Consider the following 26667-nt stretch of genomic DNA (forward strand, 5'->3'; position numbering starts at 1 on the left):
AGAAGAGTATAATAGGAGGAGTCGTCCTGGGGAGAATGGAGGATAATAGGAGGAGTAGTCCTGGGGGGAGAGGAGTATAATAGGAGGAGTAGTCCTGGGGGAGAGAGGAGTATAATAGGAGGAATAGTCCTGTGGGGAGAGGAGGATAATAGGAGGAGTAGTCCTGGAGGTGAGGAGTATAATAGGAGGAGTAGTCCTGTGGGGAGAGCAGGATAATAGGAGGAGGGGTCCTGAGGGGAGAAGAGTATAATAGGAGGAGTCGTCCTGGGGGCAGAGGAGTATAATAGGAGGAGTAGTCCTGGGGGGAGAGGAGTATAATAGGAGGAGTAGTCCTGGGGGGAGAGGAGGATAATAGGAGGAGTAGTCCTGGGGGGGTAATAATAGGAGGAGTAGTCCTGTGGGGAGAGCAGGATAATAGGAGGAGGGGTCCTGAGGGGAGAAGAGTATAATAGGAGGAGTCGTCCTGGGGGCAGAGGAGTATAATAGGAGGAGTAGTCCTGGGGGGAGAGGAGTATAATAGGAGGAGTAGTCCTGGGGGGAGAGGAGGATAATAGGAGGAGTAGTCCTGGGGGGGGTAATAATAGGAGGAGTAGTCCTGGGGGGAGAGGAGGATAATAGAAGTAGTCGTCCTGGGGGGAGAGGAGTCTAATAGGAGGAGTAGTCCTGGGGGGGAGAGGAGTCTAATAGGAGGAGTAGTCCTGGAAGGAGAGCAGGATAATATGAGGAATAGTCCTGGGGGAGAGGAGGATAAGCATGGTACACATCAGGTAAGTATTCAAAGAGACAGTGCTGGGTCACTTGTTGGTCTCCTGCTGTGCAGCATGCATCAGCGTGTGACATCGGGAGACCAACGATGTGAATGGGCAGGGAGCCGGCATACGCTGGTAACCATGCTACACAATATTACCCGATGTGTACCATGGTTACCAGCGTACCCCGCCCCCCCGCACGCACGGGAGCCCACACCAGCGTACGCCGGCAACCCCAGCAATGCGAGGGTATGTGTCGGCTGGGTTGCCGGCGTACGCTGTTGTGGGCTCCCGGTGGTACAGCACTCTCCTGGGAGTCGGGGCTCAGTGTCGGTTCGGGGAATGCGTGCGGGGGGCGGGGCCAGAGCGAGCGTGCAATGCGTGAGGGGGGCGGGGCGTGGACGAGTTGCCAATGCGTGCAGGGGGCCGGGCCGAGCGGCCAATCCGTGCTGGGGGGGCCGAGGCGAGGCGCTTGTCACGCTAACGACAGAATTTTGGAGCAAGACAGACAGACAGAATAAGGCAATTATATATATATATATATAGATATGAGAAAATATGCCATTTACTTCTCACTGTATAATGTTCATGTGTCATATTGTCACTCTGAAGCATGTGTGTGCTGTTTTCTATCTCTTTTGCAGGCAGCTGTTGAAAGATCCCCAGGTCCTCTTTGCAGGATACAAAGTACCACATCCGCTGGAACATAAAATTGTTATTAGAGTCCAGACAACACCTGAATACAGTCCTCAGGAGGCCTTTACTAATGCTATTACAGACTTGATTAGTGAGTTGTCTCTGTTGGAAGAACGATTTAGAGTAAGTACTGAGCTAATAGAGTATTATTAAGGTTACATTCACACGACAGTTCCGTTTTTGAGCTCCGTAAAAAAAAGGTTCTGTTTTTAAATGGATGCATCCGTGTGACAACCGCATCCGTTCCGTATACGGTCCGTGTGACTTCCGTTTTCTTTTTGTGAACTGCAAAAAAAAAAGGGAAGGAGAGTTACATACAGTCCAGGGTATCTGGTCAGATGCTGATATATAAGGTCTATGGGGAACAGAATCCGGAACAGAGGGGTAGCAGCAAGCGCTGCATACTCACCGATCACCGGGCGGTTGTCACACTTCTCCCGAGGCAGCTCTTTGTTCTTCCAAAGACGGACGCTCCTTTCATCTTTCATATTTACTGCTTCCCTGCTCACTGGAGTCTGTGATTGGTTGCAGTCAGACAGCTGTCACTCAGTTTGGGGGCATGTCTGACTGCAACCAATCACAGCTGCCGGTGGGTCTGTATCGTACAATAAATAATTTAAAAAAAAGGGCATACGGTCCCCTCCCCCCCCCCCCCCCACCCCCCGATTTTAATATCAACCAAGATAAAGCCTCAGCTGCTGGCTGGTATTCTCAGGCTGGGGAGGCCCATGTTATTGGGAGCCCCCCTGCCTAAAGATATCAACCAGCAGCCGGCCAGAATTGCCGCATCCATTAGATGCGACAGTCCCAGTGCTCTAAACAGGCTCATCCGGAATGGCCTGGTGTGGTGGCAAATGGGGTAATATATAGGGTTGATACCAGCTGTGTAATGTCACCTTGCATCAAGCCCTGGGGTTAGAGATGTCACGGTGTCTATCAGTTACCCGACATTACAAACCCAGTCAGTAATAATAATAAAAAAAAAAAAATAGACAAGCACATTTTTTATTTAAAAAAAACTCCCCAAAACATTCCCTCTTTCACCAATTTATTTTAAATAAAAAAACAATCTGGATCCGGCATAATCCAATAAGGAGGTCCCACGATGATCCATACTCACTGTCCCAGTCAATGAAGAACAGAATGTTCCCCATTGGATGGGAGAGCAGTGCAGTGACCTGAGCTAACATCAATAGGTCAGCCCAGGTCATCGCATGACTAGCGCTGACTTCATGAGGTTAGCTAGGTACATTACCTGGGTGATGATCAGCGCTCGTCACTGACTTCCATTGTCTGCTGCGTTCACAAGCGAAGTAATGCGAGCAGCCTGTGACGTCACAGTCTCGGGCCACATACGAGAGTTGTGAGACTTACGGGTATAGAAGTCAGTGACGAGTGCTAACGTCAGGAGTGCAGCAGACTTCATCACAGCATGTAATGAACTTTGCTAACCTGATGTCGGCGCTCGTCATCCCTGCAGCTGCTGACATTACTGCGGGAGCAGGACCCAGACTGCAGGGCACCCGACAGAAGTCACACGGAAGTGCTTTCGTGCGGCTTCCAGGGTTTTTGCGGACCCATTGACTTGTATTGAGTCACGGTCCGTTATTACGGAACAGAATTAGACATGTTCCATAATGAATGGACATGCAGCATATGATTTTTTTTTTTTTTTGTAGGAACTGATGCACACGGAAGTGCTTCCGTGTGCCATCTGATCCTACACAAAAGACATTGAAAAGATGGTCCTGTCAATAAGTCTGCAAAGAAGAAACCGGACAGACGGAACGGTCGTCTGAGCCCGAAGGATGGTTTTTTTTCAGTAAATATTTATAATCGGCATTAAAATTTTATCCTTTATTCATAACCTTTAAAAAGAAGAAACAAAACTGTTCTTCTAGATTATCAAAACGGATCACAAAGCCACCACCATGCGTGGTCGAGTAGACAGAATCAACTCGGTCAGCCATCCAGCGAACCGAGCCGTATTCAGGACTAATCGCAGTGATTGCCACTAGGATCAAATAGAAAAAACACAACAAACAGAACAAAAAATTGTGGGTTTTTTTGCTATAAAGAGGACAGTGGTCCAATTGAAAAAACTTAGCAAAAGAAAAATAAATATACCTAAAGAAATATACGTTTTTAACTAGAAATGCTGACAATGGTCAGACACATAGATATCGACATATATCAAGGCATATAGATAAGGAATGGTCTCACCACATCCTTCTGTAATAGGGCATGCAGGGTTTCCAACGGAGTTCTGGGTTCAGTGTACTGGTCCAGTATTAACTGTCCCTATTCCAAGCTGGAGACAAAAAATAATAAATAACTGTTGCCCCAAACTCACATATCAAGGCATATAGATATCTGTGTCTGACCATTGTCAGCATTTCTAGTTAAAAACGTATATTTCTTTAGGCATATTTATTTATCTTTTGCTAAGTTTTTTCAATTGGACCACTGCTCTTTTTATAGCAAAAATCACAATTTTTTTTGTTCTGTTTGTTGTGTTTTTTCTCTTGTATTTTTCTATTTGATCCTAGTGGCCGTCACTGCGATTAGTCCTGAATACGGCTCGGTTCGCTGGCTGGCTGACCGAGTTGATTCTGTCTACTCGACCACGCATGGTGGTGGCTTTGTGAGCTGTTGTTTTGATCTAGAAGAACCGTTTTGTTTCTTCTTTTTAAAGGTTATGAATAAAGGATAACATTTTAATGCTGATTATATTTAACAGTCATTGGGATTGCTGTATTACACATTTGCTAGTTATGGCAGGGTTCCTATCCACAGGCCTAAACATTGATGAATGGTTAGCAGAAGCCAGAAATGTATTTTCAGACAAGAAATTTACACAGTAAAAATACATACCCTCTTATGGTGGTGCAGCCTTTAATGAACTAACCCAGGTATATAGAGACCAAATTGTCTCTTGGTGGGAAATTCAATCCTTGGAAAGCTACATTAAGGCAGGAATCGTACCAAGGGGTATAACGTGGTCCAACCGATAGTTGGATTCTTAGAGTGCTTCCTTTGTCCCCAATTGGGAAAGGGAGGCCACCAACAGTTCTCTGAGACTTATGCAGATTATGTTGGAAGAGGAGAAGGCCACCCTTTCACAATTGAATATCAAATTGAAAGAGTCTATTGAGGTCACCAAGAAATACTCTAACGAACCTGACTTCGGTAACAAGGAGAAAAAGTTACATGATAGCCTGGAACAGTTCCAATACCATCTAAAGGAACGTAAGCATAAACAATATAATAGGGATATTCTAGACTTAACCTGATGAGCTCGGTTATCTTTAATCAATAATCAATCAGTAATGGATATCTCTCCCATAGTCCCATCCTCTACAGACACTGAGACCTCGGACACCGAGGGATTTAGGAGGTCTAAGAAAAATAAGAATAAGGGTAGAGGAAGGCGGAGGGGAGGCTTTAGATTGGGAGAGAACTGATTTCACCTCTCCTCCTCACTCTTTCGAACGCCATTTTCTCAGGAACCGCCAATTCCACAGGGGCAAATGACACCTAATATTGAGATTATCAACCTGTCTAAGAAAGTACTTAGTCCGGTAGAAATTGGCCTTTTAAAAAGAGGACTATCATTTTGTCCCGACATCTAATTTTGATCTTTTTGAGTCTCTTTTAAAGACCTCAACCTCTTTTTGAGGAAGTTTAGATGGAGAAAGCATTTTCTCAAACAAGACGCTAAGATCTGCCAAGATCTGGATATTCCGACTGATTTACTCCCGGACATTAGACTTTTAAACAGTCTGGAGTTCGAGGATCCGAACTTGAGGGGCCGCGGTCCCTTCACAACCCTCAAAAATAAAAGCTCACCCATAATGGGTGATTTGTCAGCAATTGATATTTTTGATGAGTTTGTAACAAAGGAACTCAAAGATCTGTCCACGACTAGTACTTTTTCTAAATTCAATTTGGACGTGATGGACATTCAGGCTTTGAAGGATCTGGAGAGTGACGACCACATTGCCACCCTTATCCGAGGGTTTAATGACAATGTGGTCGTCATGGATACGGACAAATATGTTGATCTTTGTGTTGGTTTGTTAAGTGACCGGGATGGTTATGAGGTCCTCTCAAGGAACCCTACCAATGTGTACATGGAAGAACTAAAGGGGATCCTGGATGAGGGCTTGGCAATGGAAGTCATTGACAAATCTGAATTCGACTTTCTATATCAAAAAAACCCTGTCATGGCAACCTTTTACTGTCTTCCTAAAGTGCACAAAGGGTTGGATCCTTTGAGAGGGAGACCGATTGTTTCAGGAATCAACAGCCTGACTCAGAACTGTGGAATTTATTTGGATCAAATCTTGAGACCGTTTGTCTTGGCTTTACAGTCTCATGTACAGGACACACCAGATCTCTTACATAAATTGGAGGGCATAACTGTTCAAGCCGGTACTACCCTCAGAAGTATTGATGTTGAGGCACTCTATCCCTCCATCCCACATGACAAAGGGATGGAGGCAGTGAGATACTTTCTCTCCACTAGAGGTATTCAGTACCGACAACATAATGAATTTGTTTTAAAAGTCCTCTATTTCTGTTTGACCAAAAATGTATTCCTCTTCGATGGCCGTTTCTACCACCAGCTCAGGGGCACGGCGATGGGGAGCCCTTGTGCCCCCTCGTACGCCAATTTGCCCCTGGGTTGGTGGGAGGAGACTAAGATCTTTGTACATGAGACAAAGGAGGTTACGCAACACTTTGAAATCTGGGCCCGCTACATAGACAAGTCATCCCTGGGTCCATTCCAGATCACCAGGATGTCATCTAACTATGTAGCGGGCCTTGATAAGAACAACATTGGTCTGAAATTTACATCTACATATGAGGAGGAGGGCACCTTACCCTTTCTCGATATTTTGATTTGTAGAGATGCTGAGGGAGGTCTTCATACCTGTACCTATTATAAACCAACAGCATCGAACTCCTTACTCCGATGGGACAGTTGCAACCTGAGACATCTTAAAAAGGGGATCCCGAAAGGGCAATGTCTTCGCATTAGAAGAAATTGCTCGAAGGAGGGAGGTTTTCAAATTCAAGCCAGAGATCTGGGAGCTAAATTTCGAGAAAGGGGGTACCCCAAAATCATTATCAACAAAGCCTATGAGGAGGCAAGGAAGAGATCAAGACCTGAACTCTTGATCCCCAAAAAAAGGACTGATACCCAGGATGGGGCAACCAGGTTCATTACCACTTTTCATAATGGCGCCGACAGTGTACGCCGAATACTTAATAAACAGTGGTCCATCCTAAAGATGGATAAGAATTTATGCCCGATTTTGTCGAGGCAACCCCAAATCACCTATAAAAAGGGCAAATCATTGGCGGATCGTTTGGTCCACAGCCATTTTTCTCGCTCGATTGAGGATAATTGGCTGGTGAGAGGTGTGAAGGGATGCTTTAAATGTTCAGGGTGTATTGCATGTCCGGCTATATAAGTCACTAAGACCTTTAGGAGTAATGTAACTTTGAGGGAATATGAAATATGTCACTTCATTAACTGCCGCACACAGGGTGTCATCTATAAAATTGATTGTGTGTGCGGCCTTGAGTATATCGGTAAAACTATCCTCGAACTCAGACGGAGGATAGGTGAACATCTCGATGATGTGGAACATCAAAGGGACACTGCTGTGGCCAGACACGTCACTGAGAGACATGGGGGGTGACGTACGGGTACTGAGATTTACTGGCATTGATAAGGTCTTGAGACCTAAAAGAGGAGGAGACTGGGATAGGCTTATCTTACAGAGAGAGACAAGATGGATGATTAAGTTAGAGGCTCTTTCTCCTAAAGGCTTGAATGAGCAACTACTTTTCAACAGTTTTAGTTAGTGTTTGTGGATGGTACTTTCCTGCTTTGTAACTATCCTACTCTATTCCTTTTCAGCTCTTTTTAATTGAGATATATTTCAGGATGATTGATTCATTTTCTTGAATACCTCATTGTGTTACCTTCACTGTGACCTAATTCTCGTTGCTAGCATCATATAGAGCCGTAACACTGTTCACACTGGTGTGTCTGTGTGTGTCTGTGTGTGTCTGTGTGTGTCTGTGTGTGTCTGTGTGTGTCTGTGTGTGTTGGTGGTGCTCTTTAAATAAACCATGAGTCTGTTAACACATTCTGTGTATTGATTGATACCTTTGATGTCCGATCTGATGGTAGTGATAAGTGCTCGTTTGGTGACATTTGGGATTGACCCCCCCACTTCCCCTCCCCTCTTGGGAGAGCTATGTGTCCCTCTCCACAGTAGTGTGTGATCTACGGATGGCTTTTGGGGGCGGGACGGGGTTCCCTTTCCTTATGGAGAGGCGTCCTGAACGTAGCAACCATTGTGACGTGTGCCCTGTTTCTATTTGGAGGAGGCCTCATTCCCCTTACGGCTTGACCAATGGGAGGCGTCACTCCCTGTTTGGAGGAGTTGCCACTGCCCGGGGATTTGGCCAATGAGAAGCGTTGCGTCTGTGGAAAGCAAGCCTGTGTAACTGAATGCATTGGGGGCGGAGTTTGCCTCCTCCCCTCTGCATCCGGCGTCCAGATGATCAGCCTCCTCTGTTTACATGCTTGGCACGTCACACGGGAAGTGATGTATTAGCCAGTTCTCTTACGTGTACTTCCGGCCGCGGTGGGCGGTTTCTTTGGTGGAACGCACACCTTAGGAGCTGGGGAGAATTAAACACGTGTGGAGGCGAAGAGGATTTTTTTTCTCCTCTCGCGTCGTCTCCCGGCTGCGGGGGGCGTGACCTACATGGAACACGCGCGGAATTGTTCAGGAAGTCGAGTTACATGCACTGAAGGTGTCTAGGACTATGGCAGGATCTACACAGACTTAACGGAATGAACATCAGGTGAGCTGTACCTCCTGATTGGAGGAGATGCATAACTAGCATGTTTAAAAGACCCCATTTTTGATGTGCCAGACTCTTTTGACATCATGGGTGTGTGAGGGCTGTCATTTAGGACCTGACTTACAAGCAGCATTATGTCCCCGGAGGAGTCACAGTGGACGAAACGCGTCGGGACGCCAATAGGGTCAGCTTAGGGGTCCGGCTTGAAACACTTAGATGTGGTCCGTCCTTGTCAGGACGGGAGTTTGGGGCAACAGTTATTTATTATTTTTTGTCTCCAGCTTGGAATAGGGACAGTTAATACTAGACCAGTACACTGAACCCAGAACTCCGTTGGAGACCCTGCATGACCTATTACAGAAGGATGTGGTGAGACCATTCCTTATCTATATGCCTTGATATATGTCGATATCTATGTGTCTGACCATTGTCAGCATTTCTAGTTAAAAACGTATATTTCTTTAGGTATATTTATTTATCTTTTGCTAAGTTTTTTTCAATTGGACCACTGTCCTCTTTTTATAGCAAAAATCACAATTTTCTACTCGACCATGCATGGTGGTGGCTTTGTGAGCTGTTGTTTTGATAATCTAGAAGAACCGTTTTGTTCTTTTTAAAGGTTATGATATATATATATATATATATATATATATATAAAACTGTCATTAGAATTGCTGTATTACTCAGTAAATATTTACCCATGTATTCTAAATGAGAATGAGATTTACAACTTTTAAGAAATGTAAAGGGAACATGCTAGTCACCAGACTGCCTTTAGCCCCCTTCCCACAGTCCTTTTTGACTGTGTTTTATTTTCAATCACCCATCCGTGTGTACGTTTTTGGGGTTTAGTTTTTTTTTTTTTTAAAAAAATAAAAACACGTGTAATTTGTGTCATCATCTGCAGTACCGACCAAAAGTTTGGACACACCTCCTCATTCAAAGAGTTTTCTTTATTTTCATGACTCTAAAAATTGTAGATTCACATTGAAGGCATCAAAACTATGAATTAAAACATGTGGAATGAAATACTTAAAGTGTGAAACAACTGAAAATGTGTTTTATATTCTAGGTTCTTCAAAGTAGCCACCTTTTTTGCTTTGATTTACTACTTTGCACACTCTTGGCATTCTCTTGATGAGCTTCAAGAGGTAGTCACCAGAAATGGTCTTCCAACAGTCTTGAAGGAGTTCCCAGAGATGCTTAGCACTTGTTGGACCTTTTGCCTTCACTCTGCGGTCCAGCTCACCCCAAACCATCTCGATTGGGTTCAGGTCTGGTGACTGTGGAGACCAGGTCATCTGGTGTAGCATCCCATCACTTTCCTTCTTGGTAAAATAGCCCTTACAAAGCCTGGAGGTGTGTTTGGGGTCCTTGTCCTGTTGAAAAATAAATTATGGTCCAACTAAACGCAAACCGGATGGAATAGCACACCGCAGCAAGATGCTGTGGTAGCCATGCTGGTTCTGTATGCCTTCAATTTTGAATAAATCCCCTACAGTGTCACCAGCAAAGCACCCCCACACCATCACACCTCCTCCTCCATGCTTCACGGTGGGAACCAGGCATGTAGAGTCCATCCGTTCACCTTTTCTACAAAGACACGGTTGGTTGGATCCAAAGATCTCAAATTTTGACTCATCAGACCAAAGCACAGATTTCCACTGGTCTAATACCCATTCCTTGTGTTCTTTAGCCCAAACAAGTCTCTTCTGCTTGTTGCCTGTCCTTAGCAGTGGTTTCCTATCAGTTATTTTATCACGAAGGTCTGCTGCACAAAGTCTCCTCTTAATAGTTCTAGAGATGAGAAGGTGTGTCCAAAACTTTGGTCTGTACTGTATGTGTTTCCAGTACAGATAAAGAAAATTAAATTACAAAGCTTGTTCTGTTCATTTTAATGTTAAATATGTACAGAACATGGACATTTGTGCAGCTGGAAACAAACACACAGTCCTGGTGAAAACATGGACATGTGAGCTGCATCGTAGGTTATAATGGATACGTGTGGCACTGTGGGGGGAAAAAAATGTCACAAGTACCAGAAACACTGATGTGTGAAGGGGGGCTTGCTAAAAGTGCAGCTACCAGGAGAAAATGAACCTCTTTCCTCCTGGGAGCCACCAACTTTGTCATGGGGTCAGTGAAGAGCGATTAGTCATTGCTCACAGTGACGCACCCCAGGGCTATGGGGTACTCTGTCCCGGGCAGTGTATTCACTTGCCCAGTTCCATGACCCTGGGGGTCGCTTCAAAGGGGTTATGTACAGGGGAATGATAATAAAGTTTTTGTTGTGACGCCACTTGCGGGTTTCAGCTATTTAGATGGCGCCGTCGCTCCACAGTTTCTCACTACTGGGGCTGATGTTAGTGGCAGCCTGGATGTTCGGCCCTCCACAAGTAGGGCCAGGCCCAAAGGGATTATGATGGTGTTGGGGCACAGAAAGATGGTAGGCCACACAAGGGATTGCAGTGTAACTGGTTTCTTAACTCACAGCATTGTTATGGCTGGCAACCCGACGAAGGCTGGTCCTCACCACTGGTCCCCTTAGTTCCAGTGCCGGTGTGGTGACCTGGTGGCTATCTTCCCCCTGCACCTGTCTCTGGTTGGTGGGACCCTGTGGCTTGGAGCATCTGGGGGTCCCCTCCTGGTCATCTTTCACTCTTAGTCCGTATGACAGGTAGCTTGAACCCTGTGGGGTTGGTTTCTCTGTTCCTGTTCCCCGGTTGCTACTGTCTTCCGAACTTTACGGTCGATTATTGGCGCGGCATATTCAAAATAAAGTTCCATTAATCTGACTACCTGAACAGTGATCATTGGCGCGGCATATGAAAACCCTATTTTCCTTTTTTGCTCTCTGTTATGAACTTTACGGTTGGTGAGGTCCTGGATGGTCCCCTCACCATGCAGATTTTATCAGGTCTGCCTAGAGCGTTTTCCTGATCTAGGGCTCTGTACCCTGTTGGTGCTATGGTTTCAGGAGTACTCCACCATACTCCACCGGCAACCACACGCCTGGGCCCTCAGGTCACCGTACACACACTCCCGTCAGTACGGTTACGTCCGTCTCCTCTCACTTCCACTTACTGACTGCCTGACCCTCCCCCTCGTTGTCGTCTAGTGGACTGGAGCGGTGCCACCCCTAGGTGGCCATCCATTGGGTCCAACCCTAGCCTGTCACCAGTCTTTGGGAATAGGAAAAACAGGGATTAAAATGAATGTTTTAGTGTTACCAGTACTGGTCTTCTGGGTTCCTGGGGATAGGCCCTTCATCCTTGACAGGATGCAGTTCCCTGTAGCTCTGATGGCTTCAGGGGCCCTACTACAGCATCACTCACTTTACCTTGAGCGGCAGCTGTAATCATGCTCCGGCACTTTAACAACTGGCTTTGTAGCACATCTTTGCAGAGCTGCTTGTCAAAAAAAATGCCAGTGCATACACCCACAGCTTACAGTATAGTGAGTGGTCACTGAAGCCTCTCCAGCATGCCTATGACTGAAGGTAGCAGCTCCTGGGAGGCAATAGGTTAATTTACTCACTGTAGCTGCACTTTCAGTAAAGCACCCGGGCAGCAATGAATGCGATTTACCTGTGGATGAACCTTATGTCTGCAGGTAAATGACATTCTGCAAGGTGACTGGTTTCCTTTTAATTTCAGTAACTACCAACAGATGAAATAATTTTCAAAAACTTACATACATTTTCATGAACTGAATAGTAATTCTTTTGCTGTCAGAACAATTTTGACTTTTTCGATAAGCACAAACAAATCCTGAATGATAAAATAAAAAAAAATCCAACTCTACCACCATACTGAAGTTTCTGGAAGGTAAACACCTTGCACTCTGTCAGTCATTACTTTAGTCATATGTGCCTTCATGCAGGTATGTTTTAAAGCAGTGGTCTAAAACTCGGCCGCACATAGAAAAAAAAAATAATTTGGGTGGCCGCATTCCTTTCAGGACAAAGTGACACTTTTAATGGTACCATTTTTTTTTTTCTTTCTATTAACCTTTTGGATCACTGTTTTTAAACACTTTTCACACGTGCAAAATTATTTTTTTTTTGTAAGTAATACTGTTTTACAATCAGCACCATATAGTAATTTTGGCCAAAATTTTAAGTAGTAATGTGCCCCTTCTTGTAGCAATATGCACCATCCTGCTCCCCATTCTGTAGTAATGTGCTCATCCTTATTTCCATCCGGTAGCAATGTGTCCCATGCAGGATCCCTTCTTGTAGCAATGTGTCCCATGCAGGATCCTTTCTTGTAGCAATGTGTCCCATGCAGGATCCCTTCTTGTAGCAATGTGTCCCATGCAGGATCCCTTCTTGTAGCAATGTGTCCCATGCAGGATCCTTTCTTGTAGCAATGTGCCCCATGCAAGATCCCTTCTTGTAGCAATGTGCCCCATGCAAGATCCCTTCTTGTAGCAATGTGCCCCATGCAGGATCCCTTCTTGTAGCAATGTGCCCCATGCAGGATCCCTTCTTGTAGCAATGTGCCCCATACAGGACCCCTTCTTGTAGCAATGTGCAGGACCCCTTCACACACACTCTCTGTGCAGCCTCAGTGAACAACACATGCAGGCACACCAGAACATTCTCATCACCTGTCCTCTGTTCCCTCGGCTGCAGTTGTCAGGCACGTGGACCTGGGAATGATCACATCCACTGTCACCTGAAATTCAGTTGAACGTTTTTCCAGCGCGCAGAGCCAAGTAATCTCTGCACAACAGCCGCTGCCAATCAAAGGCAAGCAGCTGAGGTCATACGCATCAGTTGCTTGTCTCTGATTGGCGGGCGGCTGTTATTAAGCTGTGCAGAGAGAACTTGACTGTGCGCAGCACCTGAAAATTGCTCCGCTGAAATAAAGCGCTGACAGCTGCGGGCCCTGCACCGGCCGCCATAGTTACCGGGTCCACGGGCCTGTAGGCCTCAAGAAGCAGCCTGAGGGGCGGAATGCGGGCCACATGTTCGAGACCTGTTTTAAAGCGCAGGATTTTGTAAAAAATGAGTACAGATGCATGTTTGTGGCTAAAAGGTTGGAATCGGAGTCACACAACCACCTACCATAAAAGTACAAGTATAGAGAGCTCAGACATGCCACCGCGGGCATGTGCACCCCATGATTAGTTGCAGCAGATTTTTCTGCATTGAAAACAGCATTGGCAGGAAAAAGGTTGAGTTAATTTAGACTGGTTTTTATTTTTTCCCTCTTCACTTGGCTGAAAAAAATGCTGAGAGAATTGACATGCAGATTTGAAAAGAACAAATGCTTTGACTGAAATACAACTGGGGAAAAAATAAGCCGCATATCTGCATGAAATTTCAGAAATCTTATTTGCTTTGCTAGTACTGTAAAGTGCAGCGCTTTTCACCTTGGGAATAACCCTTACCCCATATCTCCATACATATTTGCCATAACTGGGTGGGATAAAAAAAAAAAATCTCTGATCCGGATGCCAGTAAACAGTCACAATTCTAATGTCTTGATTGGGCACAAGTAGTAATTAGGCATGTGATTGCTCATCTTATTTAGTGGAAATAAAAACCACTCCATATATGTAAGTCAAAGACCACACATACCATACCCTGATTTATTAAAGGAGGTGATAACATGCACAACACAAACTTTTTTTTTTTTTTTTTTTAAACCCCTTCACGACCATGGACGGAAAGATCCGTCATGGTGCCCTGGGCCTTAACGACCAAGGACGGATCTTTCCGTCATGGCGGAATCGCGGCACCGGAGCCTCCGGTGACTGCAATCGGCTAACACAAACCGCAGATTCGGGGAGGAGGGGACCTGTTCCTGACTTCAAGAGGGGTGGTGCCTCCTCCCCGGACCTACGGTGGCTGTGATTGGCTGACGAACGCCGCTCAACCAACCACAGCCACTGTAATGTTCCAGCCATTTAAAGTGACTGAAACATTGAAATCCAGCCCTGACCGGTGCAGCTGTAGCACTGGCCATTGGCTGGAGCTGGGTGACCTCACTGGATCACCCTCCCCCAGCTCCAGTAGCTCTCATTGGAGAGATCGGCCTTGTGACCAATCTCTCCAATCACAGTGGACCTGTTACCAGTGACCGCCCCAATCAGCTTTACTTCCCTGCAGCACGCCAGCACAGTGAGTGTACACAGTGCAATTGTACACAGTGCTATGGCAGGGCGACAAGATCCGGTCCCATGCTGTTATGTGACCGGAGCATGGGACCCGCAAGTTGCCGCGCTGCCATTCCACTGTATGAAACCGGCGAAAAGCCTCCCGATCCGCCGCCGCCACCCTCCATCTGCCACAGTGCCACCGCTCCCCCCCGATCTGCTGCCCGGCCCCTCCCCCTCATGATCGGTGCCCGCCCCCTCTCCTCCGTGATGTGCTGCTCGCCCCCGCCGCCTCCGTGATGTGCTGCTCGCCCCCTCCGTGATGTGCTGCTCGCCCCCTCCCCTCCGTGATGTGCTGCTCGCCCCCTCCCCTCCGTGATGTGCTGCTCGCCCCCTCCCCTCCGTGATGTGCTGCTCGCCCCCTCCCCTCCGTGATGTGCTGCTCGCCCCCTCCCCTCCGTGATGTGCTGCTCGCCCCCTCCCCTCCGTGATGTGCTGCACGCTCCCCCCACCTCTCACCCCCGTGGTCGGCTACCCGCCCCCTCTCACCGCCGGGATGTGTGCTCCCTCCCCTGTCACCGCCGGGATGTGTGCTCCCTCCCCTGTCACCGCCGGGATGTGTGCTCCCTCCCCTGTCACCGCCGGGATGTGTGCTCCCTCCCCTGTCACCGCCGGGATGTGTGCTCCCTCCCCTGTCACCGCCGGGATGTGTGCTCCCTTCCCTGTCACCGCCGGGATGTGTGCTCCCTCCCCTGTCACCGCCGGGATGTGTGCTCCCTCCCCTGTCACCGCCGGGATGTGTGCTCCCTCCCCTGTCACCGCCGGGATGTGTGCTCCCTCCCCTGTCACCGCCGGGATGTGTGCTCCCTCACCTGTCACCGCCGGGATCTGCGCTGCGCTCCCTCACCCACTGTGATCCTGCTGCCTAGATCCATCCTGTAAGGGAACTATCCCCAATCTCACCTCCCACCCCCCTTCCCCCCCCATCCTCTGCCGCTCCTGCGTCCACTGCGCCCTCTCCCATCTGCCCCCACCCGATCCCAGACGCTGCCGTCTCACATTCACAGATGCTCCCTTTATATGCCGCTGCCCCCCCAATCTGCCGCTGTTCTGATCCATCCTGTAAGTATTGTTCGTGGCTCTTTTCTAACTATCTCCAATCGCATCTCCCACTCCCTCCCCCCCTCCTCCCCCACCTGCCTGCCGCCAAGTGCTGATCAGCTACGTGATTGGCTGATCAGGTACGTAATTGTTGCTCTAGTTTTTGCTTTTTTTTGTGCACCCCAAATAAAAAAAACAAAACAAAACTTGAACAATTAGGTACCCGATCAGCAATCGTCCTGCAGTCGTACTCGACTTTGGACAGGACTTTTTTTTCCATCCCACCTAGTCCCCCCCCCCCCTTTTTTTGCAGAACATTTGTGCGTGCGCCCTATTTTTTTTTTTTCTATGCCATGGGGGTCTAGTTTCCAAAATGGGGTCACATGTGGGGGAGCTCCACTGTTTCGGCACCTCAGGGGGTCTCCAAACACAACATGGAATACGCTAATTATCCCAGATAATTTTGCGTTTGAAACGTCAAATGACGCTCCTTGCATTCTGAGCCCTGCTATGCGCCCAAACATTTGATTTCCAACACATATGAGATGTCTGTGTACTCAGGAGAAATTGCACAATACATTTTATGGTGCAATTTTTCCTGATACCCTTGTGAAAAAAAAAAGCTACCTGGTTGAAGTAACAATTTTGTGGTAAAAAAAAATTTTTTTATTTGCACGGCTCAACTCTATTAACTTTTGTGAAGCCCCCAGAGGTTCAAAGTGCTCAAGAAACATCTAGATAAATTCCATGAGGTGTCTAGTTTCCAAAATGGGGTCACATGTGGGGGAGCTCCACTATTTCGGCACCTCAGGGGCTCTCCAAACGCAACATGGTGCGGCTAACGATTCCAGCTAATTTTCTGTTCAAAAAGTCAAATGACGCTCCTTCCCTTCCGAGTCCTGCCGTGCGCCCAAACAGGGTTTTTTCGCCACATATGAGGTATCTGCGTGCTCAGAAGAAATTGCCCAACAAATTTTGGGGGTTCATTTAATCCTGCTACCCTTGTGAATATGCAATATTTGAGGCTAAATTAACATTTTTGTTGCAAAAAGTAAAATGTTCATTTTTTCCTTCCACATTGCTTTAGTTACTGTGAAGCACCTGAAGGGTTAATAACCTTCTTGAATGTGGTTTTGAGTAGCCTGAGGGGTGCCGTTTTTGAAATGGTGTCACTTTTGGGTGTTCTGTGTCATGTAGACCTCTCAAAATCACTTCAAATGTGATGTGGTCCCTAAAAAATGTGGCTTTGTAAATTTTGTTGTAAAAATGAGAAATTGCTCATAAACTTTGAACCCCTATAACTTCCTTTTAAATTTTTTTTTGTTTTTTCCCCCAAATTGTTCTGATATAAAGTAGACATGTGGGAAATGTTATTTATTAATTATTTTGTGTCATATGTCTCGTTGGTTTTAGAGCATAAAAATGAAAAGTTTGAAAATTACAAAATTTTCGCGAAATTTCCGTTTTTTTCACAAAGAAACGCAAAAAATATCGGCCTAAATTTACCACTATCATGAAGCCCAATATGACACGAGAAAACAATCTCAGAATCACCGGGATCCGTTGAAGCGTTCCAGAGTTATAACCTCATAAAGTGACACTGGTCAAAATTGCAAAAAATGGCCTGGTCTTTAGGGTCAAAATAGTCTTGGGGCTAAAGGGGTTAAAATCTTCCGATTTGATTGAGGATGTGATTCCCAACAAGGACATTAACATGAAAAAAGTTTTTGTACTCCACTTTTTAGGGTCACTGGAGGCTGTACAGAGTGAGATCACTTATCCTGATCTTGCAGCCCACTCCCTTAACACTAGAAGTCCCAGAGAGGGGTCATTTAACATTTCTACCTTTGGAACCCATGGAGCTCGAAATTTCTGGGACTTCTAGTGTTAAAGCGGTTGTCCACTAATTGACAGACTCTGCTTAAAGTGAACTTGTCACGTGTAATATGCAGTTAGGCAGGGATTAGCAATATGCACCCAGAACTGCTCGCGGTTCTGGTTTAATAAAGGACCCCAGGTAAAATGAAAACAATGGCTACTCACCTCCCACAGCAGCGCTGTTCCTGCAATGTCTTAGTGATGTTGTCACATTACACTACAGCCAGTTAGTAGCCATTGTTTGCCTTTAGCTCATGAATTATCCGTCACTGTTTGACATCCGCTTTCACAGAATACTAAGGCCTTGTTCACACCCTGCGTTTTTACCCACTTTTTTTTTGCTGCAGAAATTTCTTGAGAAAATGGGACCAACCTGCTGACAAAACGCACTAAAAAACGCATGCGGTTTTCGGTGCGTTATTGGTGCGTTTTTTGATTGCAAGTGCACTAATCTTTCAGACACTCAAGAAATTTCTTGAGAGAAATCCATTTTCTAGTGTGAATAGAGCCTAAAGGCTGTATCCTAAGTATTGCACCTAAAATAATGGTTTCCTAAACACTATTAATGGATCGCCACTTGATTCAATTAAAGGCAAATCATTCTTGTTGACCCAAAAGTGCGACTTCCAGCTGTTTATCAGCTGTCGTATAGAGAAGTGATGAGAAGTGAATGTGGAAAATCTGATTTTTATAAAAGAAAGAGAAAGACTTCCATGTATGTTGTTTAAATTTATTTAAATTTATTTTAATACATTTGAGCATGTCCCCGACTGAAGTAAGGTTTGTAGTGAGCGAGGCGCATGACACTTGACCGACGATCCGGATTCATTAAGACACGCACACCTCCTAATGAATCTGGAGCGTCTAACTCCAGCACACTCCTCATCAAGATCGGCGTGAAAAACCTCGGTCGTGATGATTCGAGGCCTTAGTTTCCATCACCGATTTGGTTGGCTTTTTAACAAAAATATTCTTGTTTTCGTCCCCATTAGATAACACTTATAAGCTCACTATACCCCTTTTAATTAGACAATGCCTCGTAGGAGAAGGTAGAGAAAATTGCTAAAAATATATAACTATGGGAAAATCAGGAAAGAGATGTTTGGGACATTTAGCTTGATAAATCTCCCACTTTTGTATTCCGTTATGGTCATTGGTAAGGTGGACTGTTGTAATTCACAGTAATAGGTAAAGTGGGTTTTATGTATACAGGGCCACACTGACTACTACATAAACCAGTTTAATATGTTAATTCTTTTATGACTTTACACACGTTTTGACATGTCTATTTTTTTTTTTTTCAGGTTGCTATTAAGGATAAACAAGAAGGAATAGAATAAATCTGTCTGGAGAGTTTCTTCTGCTGCCACTTGTTGCAGCTTCATCATTTCTCTTCTGTTTAGAACTGTGTATAGTGTTTGTGTTTTTTATTATTAAACTAACTTTAATCTTTCTTTTTGTTTGAATTTTATTTCACATTTTTATTAAAAGGTTCTCATAAAACTTGTACATAGTTCATTCCCTGAAGTAGCAGCTATAATCTAAACTTCTGCTTTATAATGGTAACTACTTATCACAATTATTTGTCCACTCCACCAGCGGTGGTGACTAGGCCTTTTCCTAGGTGACTGTGACGCACCCCAGGGATTTGGAGTGCTCTATCTCGGGCTGTATATTACTGGGATATTTCATTGGGTGGCCGTTGCCCAGTTCCGTGACCCTGGGAGTCGCTTAAAAGGGGGTATTGTACAAGGGACAAATAAAAATAGTGTTTTTCGTGACGCCACTTGCGGTATGCGGCTTTATGGGAAAAGCTGCCGCTGCAATGCGGGGCTGTGAAGTCAGAGTTCATTTTGGTGGCGTCGGTATAAAATGAACAGACTCCAAAAATATATAATAAATTGGGTACAGTAGTTCAATGCAGAATGTGCTGAATATTTTTTCATAGGAATTTGGGAAAGTTATGAAATGTCCTATAAATGGCTGTTCTATTTCTGATCTAAGGCTACATTCACACACTGCGTTTTTGCTGCGTTTTTTGAGGATACGTTTTTCAGCTCCAAAAGCAGATCAGCTTTTATGTTCAATCTATTTTTATTGTAAACATATCATATTATACATATACAGCATGTAAAACTGAATGACTGACATGTCAAACTTTTTATAAATTGCATAGTAAAGAAATCATGTTTTCTCCATCTGTCTCTATCTCAATTTGACTGAATAGTGAACACTTTACAACTATAGTCCTCAATAGACCTCTTCAACTTGGATTCCAACGAGAACCCAGGAAAAGGGAAGGAGAAGAGAAGAGAGAGAGAAGAAAAAAGGAAAGAAAGGGGGGAGAAGGGAGGGAATTAGAAGGGGAAGTGGGGGGGAGGTAGGTAGGTAGCAGCGTGAGTAAGCTGGGAAGACGAAGGCAGACACACAAGGGAAATGGTGGGTAGTTTGATTTTATTAGGGTGGGGGAGGGGCACTCTCTATCGTATGAGAATCAGGTGATCCTACATTCTTGTCCGGTTCACCCTGACCATGCTTTACTCCACCAATCTAATAAGATGTTATGGCTCCGTCAAAACAGTTTAACAAAATCTGGAGAATCTTTAAATAGGATCCATTCTCCCCAGGTCCTGCAAAATTTGTCTCTAGTGCCCGCAATGTCGGCAGAGAGCTCCTCCATCCTACATATGTTTGCCATTTCAGAGTACCACTCCGAGATGGGAGGTATCGTGGAGGACTTCCAGTACCTAGGTATGACGGAGCGCGCCGCCGCCAGGCAGAAGCGGAGTATGTCTCTCTTATGATAAGCGATTGAGTGTGGTAACATAGAGAGGAGGACTATCTTGGGGCAGTTATTCACTGCTTTCCCAGTTATAAGCTGATAATTAGCAAGAACCTTTCCCCAAAACTGTTTTATTCCATCACACTCCCACCAGATATGCGTCATGGTACCGACATCTTGCCCACATCTCCAGCACATCGCAGACACTGAAGGGAATATAATATGTAGTTTAGACGGAAACTGGTACCAACGTGTCAAAATCTTAAAATTTTTCTCCTCTGCAGAGCACGTGACTGACAATTTATGAGTAAATAAGAAACATTTCTTCCACTCATCGGGGGAGAAGTGTTGCTTCAGCTCCTTTTCCCAAGCTAATTGGTAGCCTCGTTTGCCTGAGACCCCAACTCTGATAAGAATACCGTACAGAAGGGAGATTGTGTGTTCAGGCGGGATATTTTTAGTAAACAGTTCCTCAAAGGCACTACAAGTGCCTCGGACTCGATCAACTGTTCTCTCTGGAGAGACAAATGAGCAGATCAGCTTTTAAAAAAAAAAAACGAATCACCTGAAAGGTTTTTGAGCTCATAGATAATGTTTTCAATATCAAAAGCAGATTACAAAAATAACGGACAATGCTTCAAACATAAGTACAATTAAACTAATGAATAAGAGTAATGAACAGCTAGAAGAAAATGTAGGATTCAGTAAGTTTCAGATGGAAGGCCACACTGCTGTTCATGTAACTGAGGAACAAACAGATATTACAACAGAAGAACAGCAAAATGATGCTTTTGAAGCAGCTTCAAAAAGATCATCTAATTCTAAACACTTTCATATTCATCACATGCGCTGTGTTGTGCACTTGCTGCAGCTGGCAATAAGAGATGGCCTGCAAGAGGGACATGCTGGAAATCTGATTGGAAAAGTGAGGAAATTGGTTATTGCCGCCAGAACCCCTAAAATTGATTACATCTTGAAGAGATGTGCTGGGAAAGGGGCAATTATCGATCAAGCCACTCGGTGGTAGCACTTCTTTAATTATTGAACGATTGCTTGAACTAAAACCGTTTCTTATAGATCTGGTGAGCCCTCAGTTAACCCTACATGAAGGTCAATGGACACAGGTGGCTGAAAAGAAGGAATTGCTTAATCACCCATTTACCGTGATTAAAAAATTACAAGCTGAGGATTGAACTTCTGGCATTTTCATAAGGAAGTGGAAGAACTTGCTATTTTGCCTGTCCCAAAGAGGAGGTTTAATAACAGATGGCATTTCTGCTTCAATGAAACGGCGAGACACAGCTATTTTAAAAATAAAATTCGGGGGCGGAGCTAGCCGATGGCACACTGAGACGCTGGAAGAAGGAGCTCCCACATACCCGCGGTGAATTCTCACACTTCAAAGGCACTCACCGGGTCCAGGATCAGTAATGGCACGCAGGAGAGGACGGGCGACGAGTGTACAGACTCCAGAGGGGGAAGGTACAGATATCGCCCGCTTTTTCGGGACCTCAGCCTCCCAGCCTGACACCTCTGCTCTCTCCAACATGGCGCCGGTAGACACTGAGGCAGGAGATAACGCTCAGCAAACATGCAAGGGAGCGACCTTACTGCCTCCTCACATAACAGCAGCCAGCTCAGCCATAAACATAGATAACGCACAGCAGGACACCACAGAAGGGAGTGTTGAAAACCCCCTGTCCCAGATGAACTGCAGGCAGAGCAGGGCCCCAGCTCTGTGATACAGCAGACCCCAGCAGCCATGGGAAGCAGATCTGTGACACCCGGAGAGGAGCCTGTAATACCACAACAACAGCACACATCACCTGTAGAACAAAGACTCCCCACCTCCAACACCTCCACCCGAAACAAGGGAGAGAAGAATAAATCGGACCAGACACAGGAACAAGAAGAAGATTGGGATTGGAAAGCACATATCAGATCAATTCCAACCAGGCAGGAAATGGACTCTTTGCTGGGGAAACTGAGGGAATCCCATAAGCAAGACATGGCCTCTATACAATCAGAGATCAAACAAATTGGCCAGCGTGTAGCAGCTACAGAAGAGGTGCAGGAACGGATATTTTCCCATATAGAATCACATCAACAAGTCCTATCAGAGCACACGGCCCAGATACAGGACATTCTGACCCACTTAGACGATATTGAAAACCGACATCGCCGTAATAACTTAAGGATTAGAGGCCTCACAGAAGCAGTGGCACCAACACAGCTAGATGAATGGGCACAAAAATTCTTTACCCGTCTCCTCCAACGCGACCCAGAACAACGCATAGAACTGGACTGCATCCACAGATCCCTAGGCCCCAAATCTCCTGATCCGGCCAGACCAAGAGATGTGATATGTCGGGTCCACTTCTATAAAGAAAAGGAGGCCATACTACAAAGATGCAGAGAGAAAGGAGCAGGTACATATAAAGGGACACCTCTGATTGTCCTACCAGACCTAGTACGGAGGACACTGCAACTACGCAAGGCCTTAAGACCACTACTCCAATCCCTCAAAGATAAGGATGTTCCATATCGCTGGGGATATCCGTTCCAACTCCCAGCAAAGAAAAATGGGAAGTCGGCAGTCTTCCGGTCCTTGGGAGACCTCCCCAACTTCCTAGGGACTTTTGAACTGCCTATGATCAGCCTGCCAGATTGGCCAACCCCGGGAGGCCCTGCACCCTTGCCACCAAGAGAGCACTGGCGACAAGTCCAGAACAGAAGGGGTGGAGGATCCCCCCGGGATATACACCGCTGAACATCGCTGACCATCCAAATAAAAGGACAAAACTTCTTGGAAAACCAGGAGGCGAGATATAAATTGATTGTATTGGACTGCTTACCAGTTTATAGAGTGTCATGTATCAGTATCCTCTCTCCTCATGCTTACTTTTCTACTCCCCCCCCCCCCTTTTTTTTTTTTCTCTTTCTCTCTCTCTCTCTCCCTACTCCCCTCCACTCGCCCCCTCTCCCCTCCCCTTATACCTCTTCCTTCGTATCATTCCCACCTTGCGTCTTCCTCTTCACACACCTTCTATGAGCGCACTACTTCCTACAAACTAACTACTCAACCCATCTTCCCCCTTCCCTGCACACATACTGACGAAGGACACATGCCCTACACTAATTTCTACCCCCTTCCTCTCCCCCCCTCTTAGACATGCTCTCTACATACACCCCTCCATACGCCTCCTACACTCCGTCCTCCCACTTCACCCCACGTCCTCCCCCCTGGTCCTTTGCCCTACACCACTTCATATTTTATTTTTTATTTTTTTTTTTATTGTCTCACTCAATCTGTTGCTTCCCCCCCCCCCCTCTTCTTTCCTCATTCCTCCCCCTTTCATTCTTTACATCTGGATCTGATACTGAGCTCTGGTTTAATGGCATTTTATATTGAGTTGATAGCCTCGTGTTCTCCTCCTGATGTGCGATCCATACCCAAAACACACCAAGTAATTGGGGGTGTGGGGGAGGGGAATGGAAAAGTGATTAATCACTACTAGACTGTATACGTTGATTGTTATTCATATTACTTGTGGGCGTTCGCCGCGGAGGGGAGTTCCTGAAAGACCGTAGGTTTTCCCGCACCTCTATTAGGGACGTGGCAGAGTGCCACATTAGACAATAGTCTACCAGTAGATACCTAAGATCAGTAGGCACCCTAGTCCTACTTAGCTTATCTAATTTTACCTTTCACCACTATCTTATCTCTGCTCTCTCTTCTCTCCTTGGTTTTCCCTATACCCTGCCTACCCTTTTCTGTTATGTCGCACCTCACCTTTTGCACTTACAATACTAAAGGCTTAAATAAACCCGAAAAGAGAAGTCAGATCCTTTATCGCCTGCACAGGAAGGGAGTTAAAATAGCCCTATTTCAAGAGACACACTTCATAGCCTCCAACACTCCCAACTGTAAAACCAAGAATTACCCGACATGGTTCCATGGCCCACACCCCAACAAGAAGGCATGTGGGATTTCCATTGCTTTTCACAAGACATTCCAGCCAACAGTTCTCGACACGCTCACTAACCCGGAGGGACGCTGGCTATTTCTTAAAATATCTTTCCTGAATAATACTTATACAATCGCTAACATCTATTTCCCAAATCAGGACCAGGTATCCTTTGGAGTGGAGACTCTGGAGAAGCTGGCAGAGTTTGCGGGTGGCACCTGTATCATCTTGGGAGGAGACTTCAACCTTGTGCTGGATCCAGCCATGGATTCGTCCTCTGGTAGGTCTGCAATCCCCTCCTCGGCACTACGCAGATTAAAACGAGAACTAACATCCCTTAAACTAGTCGATCTTTGGAGGATCTTACATCCCGGAGTCAGAGACTACAGTTTTCATTCCACAGTTCATAATAGCTACACCAGACTAGACCACATTTTCATATCCCACAACCTGCTAGACAAATCCCCGGGTTGTTCACTGGATGTTTTTCTCTGGTCGGACCACGCACCAGTATATGGGGAAATTGGGGTGAGCGATATGGGGGGGGTGGGACACACATGGAGACTGAATGACAACCTGCTCAAGAATGAGCAATGCCTGGAGGATATTCATAAAACCATTGCAAACTTCAAAATAGATCATATGGCAGATCCCACACCTGCCCCGGTCAAATGGGAAGCGTTGAAATGTATGATCAGGGGCGTCTGCATATCCCATGGATCCAGAATTAAAAAAGAAAGTGCAAGGGAACTAAAAGAACTGTTAGCACAACTAGGCCATAAAGAAACGATAAAACCAAATCCAGTGACACCATTAAAACGGAAATTTCTACTATCCGCCACCAAATATTATCTATCCTTGAACGAAAATCACTGTGTATCAGAGATAAATTTCGTAGGAATATCTTTGAGTTTGGAGATAAAAGTGGACGATTGTTAGCCAGGACCCTTCACCCCAGACAGGCACAAACCCCAATACTCGCGTTAAACTCACAGACAGGAACCCAGATACATTCCACCCCTGACATATTAGAAGAATTCAGAAACTACTATACAAAACTTTATAACATCCCATCCCCACATGCCCCATCACCTGATGCGAGACATCGCGACATTTGGGAATACTTAAACAAATATGCCCCAGACCCCCTTGAAGATGCGGTAGCTGAAGACATAGACGAGGATTTCTCAGACACAGAGCTAAGCGATGCCATTAAAACCCTTAAAATGGGTAAAAGCCCTGGTCCTGATGGGTTCACCCCCCCCGGTTTTACAAAATATGTGGAGGGGCCTGGAGCCCTATAATGCTGAAAGCCTTCAATTCCATAACCAACACATGCCAGTTCCCTAAACAGACACTCCAAGCCCGAATAACTGTAATCCCCAAACCTGGCAGGGACCCACTGACCTGCTCTATTTACAGACCTATCTCACTAATAAATGTGGATATTAAATTGTTCTCTAAAATGATAGCCCTGAGACTAGGCCCCCTCATACCCAAACTAATCCACAAAGACCAGGTGGGATTTGTCCCAGGGAGGGAGGCACGGGACAACACTATTAGAACCCTGTCCCTAGTGGCCCAGGCACGTCAGCGTCAAATCCCAATGTGCCTCTTGACAGTAGATGCCGAAAAGGCATTTGACAGAGTCCATTGGGTTTTTTTAGAAGCCACGATGCAGGCAATCGGCGTCCGTTCGCGCTTACTACAATGGATAAAAGCATTATATCACGAACCAACGGCACAAGTGGGCGTGAACGGACGCCTGTCAGCTCCATTTAATATTAGAAACGGTACCAGACAGGGATGCCCCCTATCGCCATACCTATACATTCTGGTAATGGAATCCCTAGCAAATGCACTCAGGGAAAACCCTTCGATAAAAGGGATACAGATAGGACAAACATCTCATAAATTAGCACTATTTGCGGACGATCTCTTGATATATGTGACATAGCCGAAGACTAGTTTGCCCAACATACTGCAGGATTTTGAGATCTTTGGCAGACTCTCCAATTTTAAAGTAAACCTACAAAAAACAGAGATCTTAAATTTATCGCTACCATCCGTAGAAGAGAATACTCTCAAACCCGCCTTCCCCTTTAAGTGGGCCAGCAATTACATTAAATATCTGGGGATTAGGGTTTCTCCCAACCACCAAGATCTATATAATTACAATTTCCCAGACCTTTTAAAAAATATCCACAAAGACCTCATAGCATGGCATAACCTCCCCATTTCCTGGTTCGGCAGGGTCAATACAATTAAAATGGATGACTTACCTAAAATACTATACCTGTTTCAAACTATCCCACTGAACCTAGGAGAAAATGTCTTCCTCAAGTTAAAGAAGATGATCAGCAATTTTATATGGCGTGGCACCAAACCCCGACTGAAATACTCAATGCTGACTAAATCTCGCTGGGACGGAGGGGCGGGGCTCCCGGATCTTAAAGCTTATCACGCAGCAGCGGTGGGTGGTTGCATATTGGATCTC

At 45.6% G+C, this 26667-nt stretch overlaps 1 protein-coding gene across 1 annotated transcript in view; it reads left to right on the top strand.

The window, feature by feature from the left end:
- The window catches only part of LOC142290241 (DNA-directed RNA polymerase II subunit RPB11-a), a 28636-nt gene extending 9763 nt beyond the window's left edge, over positions 1–18873 (top strand). Inside the window, exons 3-4 of the mRNA XM_075334191.1 lie at positions 1394–1568; positions 18725–18873. Of these exons, the coding sequence (XP_075190306.1) occupies positions 1394–1568; positions 18725–18760 (211 nt within the window). The 3' untranslated portion in view covers positions 18761–18873. The remainder of the gene's footprint in view (positions 1–1393; positions 1569–18724) is intronic.
- Positions 18874–26667: the final 7794 nt, after the last annotated feature.

The sequence above is a fragment of the Anomaloglossus baeobatrachus genome, chromosome 2, assembly GCF_048569485.1.
Source record: "Anomaloglossus baeobatrachus isolate aAnoBae1 chromosome 2, aAnoBae1.hap1, whole genome shotgun sequence".
Lineage (NCBI taxonomy): Eukaryota > Metazoa > Chordata > Amphibia > Anura > Aromobatidae > Anomaloglossus > Anomaloglossus baeobatrachus.